This window comes from Chionomys nivalis, chromosome 2, assembly GCF_950005125.1.
Source record: "Chionomys nivalis chromosome 2, mChiNiv1.1, whole genome shotgun sequence".
Taxonomy (NCBI): domain Eukaryota; kingdom Metazoa; phylum Chordata; class Mammalia; order Rodentia; family Cricetidae; genus Chionomys; species Chionomys nivalis.
The window spans coordinates 129,713,158-129,728,903 of NC_080087.1; the positions used below are offsets into that span (position 1 = coordinate 129,713,158).

At 40.8% G+C, this 15,746-nt stretch overlaps 1 protein-coding gene across 9 annotated transcripts in view; it reads right to left on the reverse strand.

Moving 5' to 3' along the window:
- Positions 1-15,746, reverse strand: part of Unc80 (unc-80 homolog, NALCN channel complex subunit) — a 191,109-nt gene that overhangs the window by 71,383 nt on the left and 103,980 nt on the right. For all 9 annotated transcript variants that reach the window (XM_057761422.1, XM_057761420.1, XM_057761417.1 and 6 more), the window contains 5 exons: positions 9,036-9,236; positions 6,843-6,950; positions 5,484-5,622; positions 2,323-2,504; positions 1,619-1,750 (listed from right to left, as the gene is read on the reverse strand). In XM_057761422.1, coding sequence (XP_057617405.1) covers positions 1,619-1,750; positions 2,323-2,504; positions 5,484-5,622; positions 6,843-6,950; positions 9,036-9,236 — 762 coding nt within the window. The remainder of the gene's footprint in view (positions 1-1,618; positions 1,751-2,322; positions 2,505-5,483; positions 5,623-6,842; positions 6,951-9,035; positions 9,237-15,746) is intronic.

Below are 15,746 nucleotides of genomic sequence, written 5' to 3' on the forward strand. Positions count from 1 at the left end.
GAAATGGTTCTCATCCGTTGTTGGAAAAGAGTTACTGGTATCAAAGGAACCCATCTGGGAGGAGAGCCAAAGACACTGGTGTCAGATGCCTGAGTTACTGCACACGTGAGAGAAGAAACAGGTGTGCTTTCTTTGTCACTGCCGGGCCATCAGGCATGGAGACAATAGCATACGTGAGGGATGTAAGGACTCAGATGAACGGTTCTACAGAGAACACTGCAAATGCCTAGAAAAATTTATGCATGACCTGCAGAGATGTTCAACCCCACATACTCAACTAATGTTTTCAAAGATGTGTGAATCAAAATACCAACAATTTATTTTACCATTCAAAGTATCTGATATACAAACCGTGTGAGCTGAAGTCCCCACCCCCAAATACACAATGCAGAAAAAATCACACTGGTGTTCAAAATTTTGTAGACCTAGACAGAATTTCTTGTTTGTGGAAAGTAGGAATGCGCAAACTGAAAGCCAAAATTATTTTAGTCGATATTTAGTTCCCTTAATAGCCACTAACTACAAACCTCTGCAACTGACCTAAAACCCCTTTTAACAAGTAACTTTTGGGATGTCTTCGATTCATAAACCACAAGGCTCTATCAGTGACAAAGCTAAAGATATTAAAGGGTAGTGGCTGAAGCAGAGAATGCCTCATCTTTCTTCTAGAACTCTCTAATCTTCCTACCCGTTTATTTAGTAATCACATTGATTAATGACTTTCTTTTGTTCTGAGATTGAGATGCTCATGAAACTTCTTGCAAGATATCATTCAAAATAGTACAAATCTATATCTGTAAGCCATGTCACTAATATTTGGTTCAGAATTAGCTATTTCTTATTCTTGATGGAGCAAGAGATGAGTTTTGCATTGACAACAGAAAATGTATTTTTGTATAAAGTGCAAGGTAATGGTATAATCTTTCTCAAAGCCTTTGGGAGATATATGGAATATACTTAACATATACACACCAAGTTATGGAAATTCCACGGGAATTTGTTCATGGACATAATGGTGGGTTTTCACTGAGATGTGTTCCCTTTCTGTATTTGCTTCATTTTTGAGTTTCTAAAAGGCACTGTTGTTAATGTAGAGGCATGCTACTCGATAGATAATAAAGGTGTGTTTTGAAGACATCAATTCCAAAAGGCACATATTTGCTTTGTTCTTTTTTTCCAGAAATAACCTTAGCTGTACCTGTTACATGTGGCAGTGGTACATATGAAGACTGTAACACTAAGCGTTTAGTGATGGCGGCAATGGTGATGGTGGTGACGGCAATGAAACGAGGAAGAAACAAGAGTGCGAAGTTGTTGACTTTTTGTTTCTTCTTCTTGTGGACCCATATCTTCAACCACCAGGCAGCTCACACATTGCAGCTAAGTTAATATAATAACAAATAGTAGCAAAAAAGTTTTGTTTTCCAGTAAATAAATGCCTGTTTCATGCTTTGACAATAAAACAAAATTTAACTTGACAGAAGCTGGTTTCTACTACTCCTGATACTGTGGGTCACTGTGGCTTTCTGTGTTACTGCATTCTCATAACAAGAAACCAAACGGTTTCATGCATCCCACGCAGTGTGGAGATATGGGAAAGAAAGGGCCTGGTACTCACGGACTGGTCTTCATTAATAGGGTCCTGGACACTCCCGCTGCACTGAGGGACCCATGGAGGGTCAAACATTGGGACAGATGGCATTCCAAGTACTGGCGAGGGCAAGGTGAAGTTTATACTGGGAGGCGGGATCTGTTAGTTGACATAGAAGAGTGAGGTAAGATGGAGTAGAAGCTGGAAACAGTCGGAGGTAGAGGTCAACACCGTCTGCCTTAGTATGTGTCAAGGGTCTGAGTGGCCCCTTAGAGGCATAAGAAACACCGGAGGAAAGGGCTGTTTTCTAAGATTTTTCTCTCACAGGGCACAGGATGATCCTCTTTGGGCCTCGGTTTACTCATCAGCAAAATGAAGTGTTTTAAGAAAATCATCACAAGCTGATTACTCTATGGTGCCCCAAACATCTGTATGTGTGTGGACAAAAGAAGCCTGAACAGTTACAATCCACACTTAGGTACTTACCCCCGAGGATGGCAATGAGATATTCAGGCTACTACTGACTTGATTTTCTTGTTGTATACTCTTGTGTATTCCAATTTGTTTAATCAAATAACGTTTATTTATTTATTTATTTATGAGTTAAAGTTACTGATACATCAGAGGGAAGAAGAATTCCTTCGCTGTGCACTGTGGGTCTGGGTTTCATGCATTTAGACAAGCCCTAGGTTGGTTGTGCTGATCTATTCTCCAGACATAGCATCTCTCACCTTAAAAATCTGCTGGGCTCCCTCCTCCATCCTTGGCCAGACCTGATAGCGAAATCTCCAGAGCGTGTGGAACTTGAGGACAGCATTCAGTCTCTGTACAGTTTCTGCATGGTGGAACTCGGACATCAGCATGTCTGAAACAGCTTCCGGTACCTTCACCGCACACAACAGGAACATGGCAGCTAAAGACAGCCGACAATTAATTCATCAGCTGCACATCTTAAGACACTGCATTGTTTCTAGGGTTTGAGGTGATATGGGAACTGTTCCTATCTCCCCATAACCACTCCTGAGGTGAAGAAGTTTGGCCACCAGCAGTGGCCAATGCTAACAATGTTCTAGCCAATAGAAGCTAAACAGCAAATGTTACTTGACTGGGACATCTAATAGCTGGTGGTAAAGCAGGGACAGCATGACATTTTGGTAGAATACTCATCGAATCAAAGCTTTTGGCTCATGGTAAAAAAGCAGAGCCAGAGAAAACAATGAAAAAAAAGTTATACTGTGAATGTGCTATTTGGGAACCGGATAGATCTTCAGTAGTGAGCTGAGGATGACACAGAATACAGTCTTTAAAACAACCTCAGCTCTATCGGCCCTCTGAAAAGCACAGTCCATGATGTAGATTCTACTCTGAACATCTGCCCTTCCCATAGACTGAGAAGCAAAAAAGTGATTTCATGAATTTGAAGTCTTAAAAATCTTAGATTTTGAAAAAAGTTAACTTTAATAAGAGAAATATGGGTGTGTTGGTAAGTTACAGGGCTTGTGAATAAAGAGAAACACCCCCATAGCACCGAAAGAAGGGCCGGTGGCAGGCATAAAGACATAATACGCACACTCTCTCTCTAAAGACCCAAATCATGCTCAGTTGTGCCGGCCCAGCTGAGGTTGGGTCCCACTCCTGACACTCCTCTGCTGCAATCTTGGACAAGACTCTTAACCCCATGGCTTCCATTTCTTCCCTGGAGAATGGCCAGGAAGAATGAGTGCTCGACACCACCCACTCCAAGTTTATGGAAAACACTGCGCCAGAAAGCGTTTCATGCTTCTGCTGGGCATCTGAGATCGCACGGCTGCCTAAGCCATCTTTCCAGCCCGGAAAGCGCTTTGTGAACTGAGAAGTTCGCTCAAGTTCTGAAGTGCATTTTATTTCCTCCAGCGACGTGACGCAAAGCACGACTGTCCGCAGGGTGCGTCTGAAGGTCTGGGTTGGATTTTATGGCTCTCAGATTCCGTGTGGGGCAAACTTCCGCAAGCTCCTTCACCTCTGACTTGAGTGTGTTCATCCCTGGAATGAACTACTTATGCCAGGCCATAGTGCACACACCAGTAGTCCTACAATGAGGCTGAGGTTGGAGGGCAGCCTGGGCTGCACAGTGAGACCCTGTCTCAAAAACAACAGCAATGGCCAAAACCCCAACAAAACAAAAACAAATTAAATTTCATTAACAAAATGAGATATAATTTTACAATAAATGCTAGTTACTGTGATCATTAACTTTTGATAAATCATCTTAGCCTGCTAGCTATATAAATTTCCACTTGTCATTTTTAAATGAATTCCACCCTTCCTCAATTTTTAAGCATCATGTTTATTTTTTACATTGTTGAAGAGTTCAACCTTTGTCTTCTTACTAAAATAGTCATAAGCTGCCTGCAAACCAAATTGTGTGTGTGTGTGTGTGTGTGTGTGTGTGTGTTAAGAACAATTCTTTCCTCTTAAGACCTCAATAAAAATCCCAGAAAAATTAGTCTCCTTTGCTTTCATGGCTTGGGAAGGTGAAAATTCTTTTCCTCATCACTTTTTTTTTGGGGGGGGCTTTTTTCTACTGAATTTATTTCTCTAGACCTCAGAAGGTAGAGAAGGCTGGTGCTTCAAGGCCATCTCTGTACTCCTTCATGGTACAGACCCCTCTCCTGAAGAGACACTAGGCACCTGTTGCCACATGCGTGAGGACACCAGTGTCTTACGACTCACTATAAATGTTTCCAGTTATTGGTCACTTAAAATCAACAACTGCTTTAATGTCTTTGTTTTCAGGCTAGAGATGAGTCTGGAGCCTTGTACACCCTGAGCAAGTGCTCTGCCAGTTAGCTGCATCTTTAATCCTTAAGGTTTGTTTTTGTCAGGGTCTCACCATCTATCTCAGGCTGGACTGGAACTCAATTATCTAATCCAGACTGATCTCAGTCTCAGGATCCTCCTGCTTCTATCTGGGTGATGGAACTGTAGGCAAACATCTCCACAAAAATCATGACTTCAAAAACCAAACTGATACATTTTAAGTTATACAACAGTTATTAGATAACTTGTTGGCTCAGGGCCCAGGAGCAATTGTCTCCAGTAACTTTAGGGAGGCTGCTCCTGTGATAAAATGGTCTATAGCAACCTGAGTCTTCGTGAAACCGCCTGAGTTGTCCAACTCATCTCCTCAAGATTTCTAAACAAACAGAAGGTATTTTTACATCTCTATCATTTTGCCTACTTTCCTCTGGGTTACCTGTGTGTATATGTGTGTTTCTCTCTCTCTCCTCTCTCTCTCTCTCTCTCTCTCTCTCTCTCTCTCTCTCTCTCTCTCTCTCTCTGTATGTGTGTGTGTATGTCTCTCTCTCCTCTCTCTCTCTCTCTCTCTCTCTCTCTCTCTCTCTCTCTCTGTGTGTGTGTGTGTGTGTGTGTTAGCTATTTGTTTATTTTGGAGCAGGGTCTCATGTAGCCCTAGAAGACACTGTACTCACTAGGCATCCAAGGATGATGCTGAACTTCTGTTCCTCCTGCCGTCCCCGCCCCCTGCTCCTGAGTGGAGGTGGTACAAGCATGTGTTCCCTTGCCTGGCTTTATGTGGCACTGAGGACCAAGGCTGGGGATTTGTGCTGAATGATCAAACATTCTACCAACTGAAGGGCACTTCCAGGCCCAAAGTATTCCATTTAGTCACAGGACACTAATATGCTAGGAGAGGTCCGAGGGTCTCAAACCATATAACCACAATTTAAGGGAAACCCTGAAAACGTGGGTCTGCTTTCCTCAGAAATACACCACTCTCTGGAGGTCTAGAAACTTCCAACATCCTGACATAGAACCGAAGGTGCCTCTTTTTCTGTTCCAAAGCTGTGGTCATTAGAGGCTCAGGAGCCGGACCTCAGCAGTGTTTCTTTACCTGCTGCCCCTGCCATGTGCTCGTCCATGCTGAGCAGCAGTTCCCAGGCAGCGGGCTGGATGTCTCCATACATCTCCTCTGTCAGGATTGGAGCTGCCTTGATTAGCAGAGACAAGGGAGCAGGTGACAAGCTCATCACCTGGGAAAGAGATGCAAACCATGCTTCAAAATGTTGTAAGACAACAATCACTTAAGAAACTCGAACCACCTCCCTTCCCTGGCACCCTTGGGCGACCTCAAGATATTTCCTAAAGAGGAGAGGATTTAGGTGATGTGGCATATAACCTTGTACTTTATTAGTTCAGGTGAGTCAGGAAGAAATATTGATCTGTAATATTTTCATCACACACACTGGTTTACAATTACTGAAATAAATTAACCATGAACTATGGGCATCTCTACAGAAAAGAAAGAAAGCAACAACTGTGATTTGTCTTCACATTCTGGTAGATTTTTAAAGCTTTCTTTCTTCTATTTTCTCCATGCTAGCAGATTTCCACTAAAAGCCACATGGGATCTGGAACCCATAAGGGAGTCCATTTATAAATTTAACTTCCGAAGGCAGCCTGAAATTGGATGACATTTCCCTTTGAAACGGCATGATTATACATTGTGGCTATGGCCCCACACCTACCCACAAAGTCCTACTTAATCCATCATTTCTCATAATTTATATATATATATATTCTATATACATGGAAACACACATATGTATGCATATATGCTTACCTATAATCTAAATACATACATACATATATAGGTGTATATAGATAAGCAATCATTTTAAACATTCTAGAAAAACATGAAAAGCCCTTTATTTCCATTTATAAGGAAAAGAGATGATTTCAAGCTTGGCTTGTAAGAGCAAGAGAATAGTGTGTCAATACTGGATAAGTAGGTCAATGTATTATTTTATTTAATCTATGCAATAATCCTTTGAGATAGGTATATTCCTACGATTCTATTTTCATAGATGAGACAACAAAGCGCTAGGGAAATGAAATTCCTTGCCCATGTCTTAGAGACAGAGAAGCAGACTGGGTGTATGGATATAGATGGTCTCATTTGGAAGCCTGTGGAGAGCCATGTTAGTGGGAGATTAGCTCCATCGGAGACCACGAAGCGCGAAAGATGCAGTTCACCCAAATTCTAGGCCTCACTCTGTGTAACTGGATGTTTTAGCCAAAAGGATTTTTCCAGCCCTTGCACACTTGGTGGTATTTTGCTTGCCAGTCAAGAGAGTATTCATGGCAACACAAGTCCAGCTTTCATTTTGTGTCCCAAACCCTCACTGGCAGGCTGTGGGGGGGCTCTTCCCTGCTAATGCCCTATGCATGTTTCTGATCCACATGCGAATACCTGAAGCCTGATGTACTTCAGCATTCCAGAGTCCTTTTTCCCTTCCAGGTTGACATCTGGAACCCTCTTCTTCAGTGAAGGAGTCCTTAGGCAGGACTTATCTGAGCACTAAGGGAAGGAGAGGTATGTATTGAAGGCACGTTTACAAAACCCAGAGTGCTTTTCTCCACAGTATACCTTCTAATTGATGGTACAATTTTTTTGAACAGGTATAATTTTTCTTAACACTTTCTGAAAAGCATTGGTTTTGTTGAGAAAAAGGGTATTAAATATGATTCTTATGAAGTTTCTCTTTTACATTAGAAGAAACAAGGATACAAGCAGTGGCATGATCTGACCAAGTCACAAAGCTAGTTATTTGCCAAACTTGAGAAAAATAAAGGTTTCCTGATTTTCATTTCAGGTTTGATTATGTTCTTTCAAGTGGCTAAAAGAAATTTTAAATAAAAGTTCATCTAGATAAAATACACTCTATTCCAAGGTACACGCTCAAGTATGTGGTCAGGGAAGAAAGGAAGCACTTCAAGTGTTAAGATACAGAAAGGCAGACAGGGCGGCTGGGGAAGAGTAAATTGATACTTCCCATCATCTCAACATAAATTGGATAGCTAAAGTGGCTTCTTGGGGAAAAAAAAAACCTATAGAAAACAACAGCTCTTCTTTGCAAACTGTGCCTTTAGCCTGGTTCCAGAACAGGCTGTTTTCTCTACACAAAGATGAAACAATGCCTGCTTCTGACTCCCAAGGTGCCAAGCCTGGGAGGGACAGAACAGTTTGGAGACGAATTGGTCTTTCCTTGTTTGTTAATCCTGACTTTGGATTCCTTCCTGTTTTTTTTTTTTTTTTTTTTTTCATTCCAGACTGTGCAATCCCCTCACAGAATAAAGCTCACTTATTTATTTTGCCAGGAGGGCCAGGCCAATGAAACACTTTTTCCCTATATGCCAAAAGAAAAGCTAAACTCAAGCATTTTTGGCAAAGCTTCATAGTGTGATAAGTGGAGAGGTTTCGAAAGAAACAGCAAATCCACAAGCATGCACATGCCCCGAGAAAGGCACCTGAAAAGCTAACAACAACAACAAAAAAATCTAAGACAATGAATCCGTTATAGGACTGGTCTGGGACCATCTTTAAAAATGAACCTACATAGAAAAGAGGAGGTCGGAGCTCTAGCTGTGGTTTTGAAAGAAAAAATGCATACTTAGAAATATAAAACAATTAATAAATAGGAAATATGCTGCATATAAAGTATACATATGTATATCAATAAATATATAGCATAAAAACCTTTACAATCACTTTATAGCTATAGCTTCGCACAGAGATGTAGAGGTGTGTTTTACAGCTTCTGCAAAGATGTGTGGTATTTAAAATCCCTACCGGCATGGTGTATCTTTCTACTCAAAAATAATATATGTGCATATCAGGGTTGCTAAAAAAAGACAAAAACTATGAAAAAAAGCAGAAAATCCCCACATTCCCAATTTAATAACAGTAGTTACTCGGTTCCATTTAGTCTTCCTCCCTTGACGTATCTTAGTAAAACTGTGATAGCTTTCTGTATGCAGCACACACTTTTAAACAACCATTTCACTGATTTTTGCGCACGGATTTTCTGGGGAGTGATGATTTTAGACTTTTAAGAGTGTGTCCCTTTTTCCTCTGGCTAGGCATTGCATCCTTTCCATGGTTACTGACAAATAATTCCTCTGGGCTCATGGCCCCTCTCTACGTTGCTGTCTGCTGTTGTCGCCTGCTCTGCCCCTGACTCCCAGAAGTCCTTTCTTCCTCTATGAAGACACACTGAGTCCACGTGGCTAATCCAGGACTCTTTCTCATTGTAAAATCCCTAACCATCCCTGCAAAGTCTTACTTGTCATGTGGGGTGTCCTGTTCGCAGGTCCCAGGGAGAAACTCTTCTCCCTTCCTTTTCTTACTCCCCACCACAAACTCCCTGAATTTTTGTCTATAAAACAAAGTCTGGGTAATCCTCCATGTTGACTCACAAACACAGACAAAGCATCTGTCTGTCTCACACATCTCCTGGTGTTTCTTAGTGCTGCACAGAGCTGTGTAGTCTGCTTTATATAATTGCTTATGCTTGAAATTTAATATCCAGGGCAGACAAAAACATCACTATAAATACGTCTTTTCTCCTGCCCTTGCTCTACTGCCCAGTGACTGCTCGCTCACCTCCTTCTGTTTCTTGCCCCTCAAAGCCACATTGCTGACGTTGTTGCTCTCACGCAGGGAGTCCACACTGTCCCCGTACAGCAGTTTAATGGCCCTGACGAGCCGGGCACAGGAGCGGCTGTGGTGCAGGTAGCAGTGGGGGTGGCAGTAGTCCACATGGGTACAAATGAAACTTTGTTGGTTGCATAGTAAGATCATGACCTGGAAGGGAAATAAATACCCACATATTCAACCAGGCAACAAGGGAACCCAGGCATGGAGGATGGAGAGTCAGAGCAAGATCTCTTCATCAGTGAGCAAAACCCAGAAACTCAGTATCCCACAGGTCAATAGCTAGGTACGGGGCTCTGATTATTTGGCCTTTGTTCTCCCTCTATACTTAGTTAATAAGAGCGACTTTTAGAAACACGTGAGCACTGGTTGTGAAGTATATGGCTTCCAAATAGTTTCAAAACCTTATCCTTCCCAGCCCTTCCACTGTGACAGGAGCCAGAAGGAAGAGTCTACTCTTAACCCACTCTAGCTCCCTGTCTGAAATACTTTTACTGGTTCAAACATGTCTCCTAAGATTTTCCATTAGGATTCTAGAAATGCACTCGGCTGATTTAAAAGATACAGTCATTTTAAGATAGAAACGAATTTGCAACGGAAATATACAAATTGAAATTGCAATTCTGGTGCTCAGATTCAGGGCCTTGCACATGCAAAACAGGTATCCATCACAGAGCAACAATTCTTCATCCCAAATCTGTGGCTTGTGTTTTCTGTGGTGCTAGGGATCAAACTCCTGGAACTGTGTAATCTTAGGCAAGTGCTCTGTCACAGAAGCCCCAAGACTCCAAGTCTGCAACTTCAAAATGTTTTAAGATTTCTTTTATTTTACACATGTGAGTGTTTCATCTGCACATCTGTATCTGCACCATGCATGCCTGTGACAGTCAAAAGGGAGTGCTGAATCCCTTGGAACGTGAGTTATGGACGGTTGTGACCTAGCTGTGGGTGCTATATTCTGAACCCAGGTGCATAACATTTAAAGTAACCTTCCATAAAAGATAGTTTGTATAAAGCAACACTCTAAATGCCTCTGTCATCCAGGAAACCAGCTCCCACCTTGGGGACTAACCTGTGAAAGGCTGTGTACCATGATGAATGAGAACAAAAAGCCCGAGCAAACAGAGGAGGCAACTGAACCTACTTGGCAGAGCAGGCCCAGGCTGCCTTAAGACTAACATGTCTTGCTTATTCTGAGGCAAAGATGCAAGCCACAGTTATCTCCATTCTCCTGTCAAATGAACCATATCTAAATCTCCAACGTTTTCAACAAATATAAATGGTGTCTTGGTAGAATACCCAGCTCACTTCCAAATTTACTGTGTATCTTCTGATACGCTGCTTCATACTGTGGTATGGGGAGGACATAGGAAAGAACTCAAAAGGTTCTCATGTTACTCTGATTCTGGTGGTCAAGAGAAATACCAAGAATGCCTTTCAAGTACACACATGCACACACACACACACACACACACACACACACACACACACACACACAGTATTTCACTAGACTTTGCTTCAGAGAATTCTGATATAGAAGTTCTGAGGTTAGCAACAACTTGTTTAGCAATCTATAATCTGTAACTTTAACATTCTACACTGATATTCCTTTACTAGTTTTATTTCTAAGAGGATGCTTAATGATTTATACAATCTGCTATCTATGTTCTGTGAAAGCTCCTCCCACTGAATTTGAGTTAGTCCAACATCATGTTTTTCACTGATAGCATATAGCAAAAGTGTTGGAATGCCCCTTTCTGACTAAATTGCATATGACTGTGATTTCCCTCTTTTTAGTTGTCTCCTGCTGTCTTTAATGAAACAATTTGTCATGACTCAGGGCCCCACAAAGTAAAGAACTAAGAGCAGCTTCTGGTTTATCAGGATGGCTCAGTGTGTGAAGAGTACTTTTACAGGCATGAAGCACTTAGTTTGAATCTTCAGCATCCACATAAAATCTCTGTGTGATTGTATGTGCCTGTACCCTCAGCACTGGGAAGGCAGAAAAAAGTAGATCCCAAGAGCTTGCTGGCTGATTGGCTGGCTTGCCTTCCAGTTTAGCTGAAATGGATAAACTTTAAGTTTAGTGAGATACCCTTCTTTAAAGGAATAAAATGAAGAGTGAAAAAGGAAGACAGCCAGAATCCTCCCGTGGCCTCTATATGCACGGGCATGGCATGTTCCAAGTTCACTGACCAAGCCCCTGGAGGGATCAGACTAAGTGCATAAACAGAAGACCCGAGGTAGAGCTGTAGCCCCAAATATCAGACAAACAGAAGTAACTGAGATCCCAACTCTGCTATACATTAGCTCCCATCTGAATAAGAGCCATACCTCTGCAGGAAAACAACAAAGACAGGATAGAGAGGAAGGGAGGCATTGAGAGATGCCTTTCCTTTCTATGTGCTTGCTGACTAAATAGCAAAGAAGCCACGTGGAAATCAGCTGACAAATAGAATAGAAATTCTGACAATTTTACTGTGCTGCAGAAAGATATACCGGCATTCTTTGTTATCTGTCTGAGGACAGAGTGAGTCCTTGATGTAGAATAGCATCCTATAAAGCCTTTAAACATTTCTAAAGATACAGAGTCAACTTGAGCTGAACGTACAGATAACATCCTAGCACATCTTGGGTGCGTACATGTACAACCGTGGCTGCTATCAACTCCCTGCATCACAGTGATTCACTTATCACAATAAGCCAGCACTGACATATCATAAGTAAGTCCACAGTGGATATCAGGTGCTGTCCGTCCTATGGGTTTCTACAAAATGTTTAAATATCTCTATTATTGTGTCCTTGTAATTTCTCATCTGCCTGTTCATGAAAAGAAGGATTACAGTAAGGAAGTAGACCAGGAGGAGCAGCAGGAAGTTTGCTTCTTTCAGAACATGAGAGAGTGGACTGGGCCAGCGACCTAGGCCAGAGCAGGCCTGAGGCAGGAAACTCCACAGGAGTGGATCAAGACCAGGGACCTTTGCAGAGGCAGAACTGACTGAGCCAGTGAACTAGACTGGAGCAGACCTGAGACAGTGAACTCCACAAAAGCAGGTACAGAGAAGCAACTGCTGAGTGAGTGGACCAGAGCCAGAAACTACTGTAGGTCCAGGCATGAATCTGAGACCTTCCAGGTAGTAGACCTGAGCCAGGACCCCTGCTGGTCTGGGCATGAGTCTAGTACCTCCCAGGAACTAGTCCTGAGCCAGGACCTCTGCCAGTTTGAGCATGATCTGGGACCTCCGAGGGAGTAGGCAGGAACCAGAGATCTCTGTGGGTCCAGGCATTGGTCTGGAGGGAGTAGGCAGGAACCAGAAACCTCTACAGAGTCTGGGCGTGAGTCTGGGACCTCCGAGGGAGTAAGCCTGAGCCAGGTCCTCTGAGGGTCTGGGTGTACCCAAGTCTGGGATGTGGGATCTCCGAAGAAGTTGATCAGAGCTAGAGACCTTTGCAGGACAAACTCCAAGACAGGGACCTCCACAGAAGCAGATCCAGACCAAGGACATTTACAGGAACAGGTCTGAGCCAGCAACCTAGGCCAGAGCAGGCCCAAGACAGCAAACTCCACAGGAGCCCAGCAAACCCCAGGAGCTCTGATTGATCTCCAGGAACATGCTGTGACCAGTGGGGTAACTAGAACCATGGCATTGACTGTACCACGAAGAACAACCATCTGAGCCTTGGATCCACTGGCACCCAGATGATTAATCACCAGAGTGACAGACAGCCCCAACCACACTAATTAGAGGAAAAGATGAGTAGGCAAGGTAAGAACACATGCAATACCACAAAGAGCAACACGACACCAGTAGAATCTAGAGACCCTACAACAGCAAAACTTGAACAACCAAATATAGATGAAACAGAAGAAAATGACCTAAAAAAATAACTTTAGGAGAATGTTTGAGACTCTTAAAGAGGAAATGAGAAATTCCCTCAAAGAAATGGAAGAAAAAGCAAACAAAAAAAATTAGAAGACATCAGTAAATTCCTTAAAGAAAAATAAAAAAAGCAATCAAACATATGAAAGAAACCATTCAAGACTTGAAAACTGAAATAGAGACAATAAAGAAAACACAAGCCAAGGGAATTATAGAAACAGAAATCATGAGAAAATGATCAGGAACCACAAATGCAAACATAAACAGCAGAATATAAGAGATGGAAGAAAGAATTCAAGCATTGAAAATACAATAGTAGAAATAGACTCATCAGTCAAAGAAAACATTAAATCTAATGAAAGCTTAACCCAAAATATACAGGAAAATATGGGACACTTAAGAATAATAGATATAGAAGAAGTTAAACTCAAAAGCACAGAAAATATATTTAACAAAATCATAGAAGAAAACTTTCCCAATCTAAAGAAAGATATGCCTATGAAGATAAAAGAAGCTTATAGAACACCAAATAAACTGGATCAAAAAAAAAAAAGACTATTAAGAGCTGCAAAGGAAAAAGGCCAAATAACATATAAAGGCAGACCTATCAGAATTACACCTGATTTCTCATTAGAGACAAAGCCAGAAGGTCTTTGTCAAGTGCTATGCAGACATTAAGAGACCACAGATGTCATCCCAGACTACGACACCCAGCAAAACCTTCAATCACTATAAAAAGACAAAATAAAATATTCCATGACAAAACCAGATTTAACCAATACATAGTACTAGAAGGAAAACTCCAACCCAAGAAGTTGGCTACATCAACAAAAACACAAACAATTGATCTCACAGCAACAAATTCCAAAGAAGGGGAAAACACACAAATTAACATTACCAATAACTGAAACTAAATCAACAAGAGATAACAATCACTGGTCATTAATATCCCTTAATATAAATGGAGTCAACTCACCTACAAAAAGACACAGACTAACAGATTGGATACAAAATCAGAATCCATTCTTCTGCTACATACAAGAAACACACCTCAACCTCAAAGATAGACATCATCTCAGAGTAAAGGGTTGGGGGAAAAATTTTCCAATCAAATGGACCTAAGAGATAAGCTGGTGTAGCTATCCTAGTATCTAACAAAATAGAATTCAAACTACAATCAATCAAAAGAGACAAGGAAGGACATTTCATATCAGTCACAGGAAAAATCCATCAAGAGGAAATCTCAATACTGAACATCTATGTCCCAAATACAAGGACAAACTCATATGTAAAAGAAACAGTTATAAAGCTTAAATAATACATTAAACCCCATACACTAATAGTGGGAGACTTCAACACTCCTTTCTCACCACTGGACAGTCCAGTCAAACAAAAAAATTAACAGAGAAATGAGGGAACTAACAGATGTTATGACCCAAATGGACTTAACAGACATCTATAGAACATTCCATCCAAACATAAAAGAATATATCTTCTCAGCACCTCATGGAACCTTCTCAAAAATTGACCACATGCTCGGTAAGAAAACAAACCTCAACAGATACAAAAAAATTGGAATAATCCCATGTATCTTATCAGACCATCATGGTTTAAAACTAGAAGTCAACAGCAATACTAATTCCAAAAAGCCCACAAACATATGGAAATTAAACAATGCTCATCTGAATCATCAATGGATCAAGGAAGAAATAAAGAAAAATTAAAGACTTCCTAAATTCAATGAAAATGACCACAAAACATACCCAAATTTATGGGACAATGAAAGCAGTGTTAAGAGGAGAGTCCATAGCATTAAACACCTACATAAAGAAGCTGGAAAAATCTTACACTAGTGAATTAACAGAGCATTTGAAAACTTTAGAATAAAAAGAAGCAAATTCACCTGAGAACTAGACAGCAGGAAATAATCAAATTGAGAACTGAAATCAACATAATAGAAAAAAAAAACAATACAAAGAATCAATGAGACAAAGAGTTAGTTCTTCGAGAAAATCAACAAAATACACAGAGCTTTATCCAAACTTACCAAAAGGCAGAGAGAGAATATCAAATTAACAAAATCAGAAATGAAAAGGGGGACATAACAGCAGACATGGAGGGAATCCAGAGAATCATCAGATCATATTTTGAAAACGTGTACTCCACAAAAAATTGAAAAACTTAAATGAAATGAACAACTTTCTGGATAAATGTCACTTATCAAAATTAAATCAGGATTAGATAAGCAAATTAAACAGACCTATAACCGCTGAAGAAATAGAAACAGTCATCAAAAGTCTCCCAACCAAAAAACAAAACAAAAAAAACCCAGGACTAGATGATTTCAGCTCAGAATTTTACAAGATTTTCAAAGAAGAACTAATGCTAATACTCCTTAAATTGTTCCACACAATAGAAACAGAAGGAACATTGCCAAACTCTTTTTATGAGGCTACAAATACTCAAACCACATAAAGACATTGCTAAGAAAGAGAATTACAGACCAATCTCACTCATGAATATTGATGCAAAAACACTAAATAAAATCATTAAAAAAAAGAGCAGAGAAAAACGTAGAGCTCAATAAAAATCAATAAAAAAAGAATATGAGAGAGCACCTTACTTCTTCATGCCCAGTTCAAATCTTTGCCCAAAGGTTTTAAGGGAGGCCTTCATGCCTTTGCACCCTGGCTGTCTATCTGAGGCTTGATCTTCTCATCTAGAATTTCCTTGATCCATTTAATGTTTTTAAATTAAATTATTTATATTTTTTACAGTT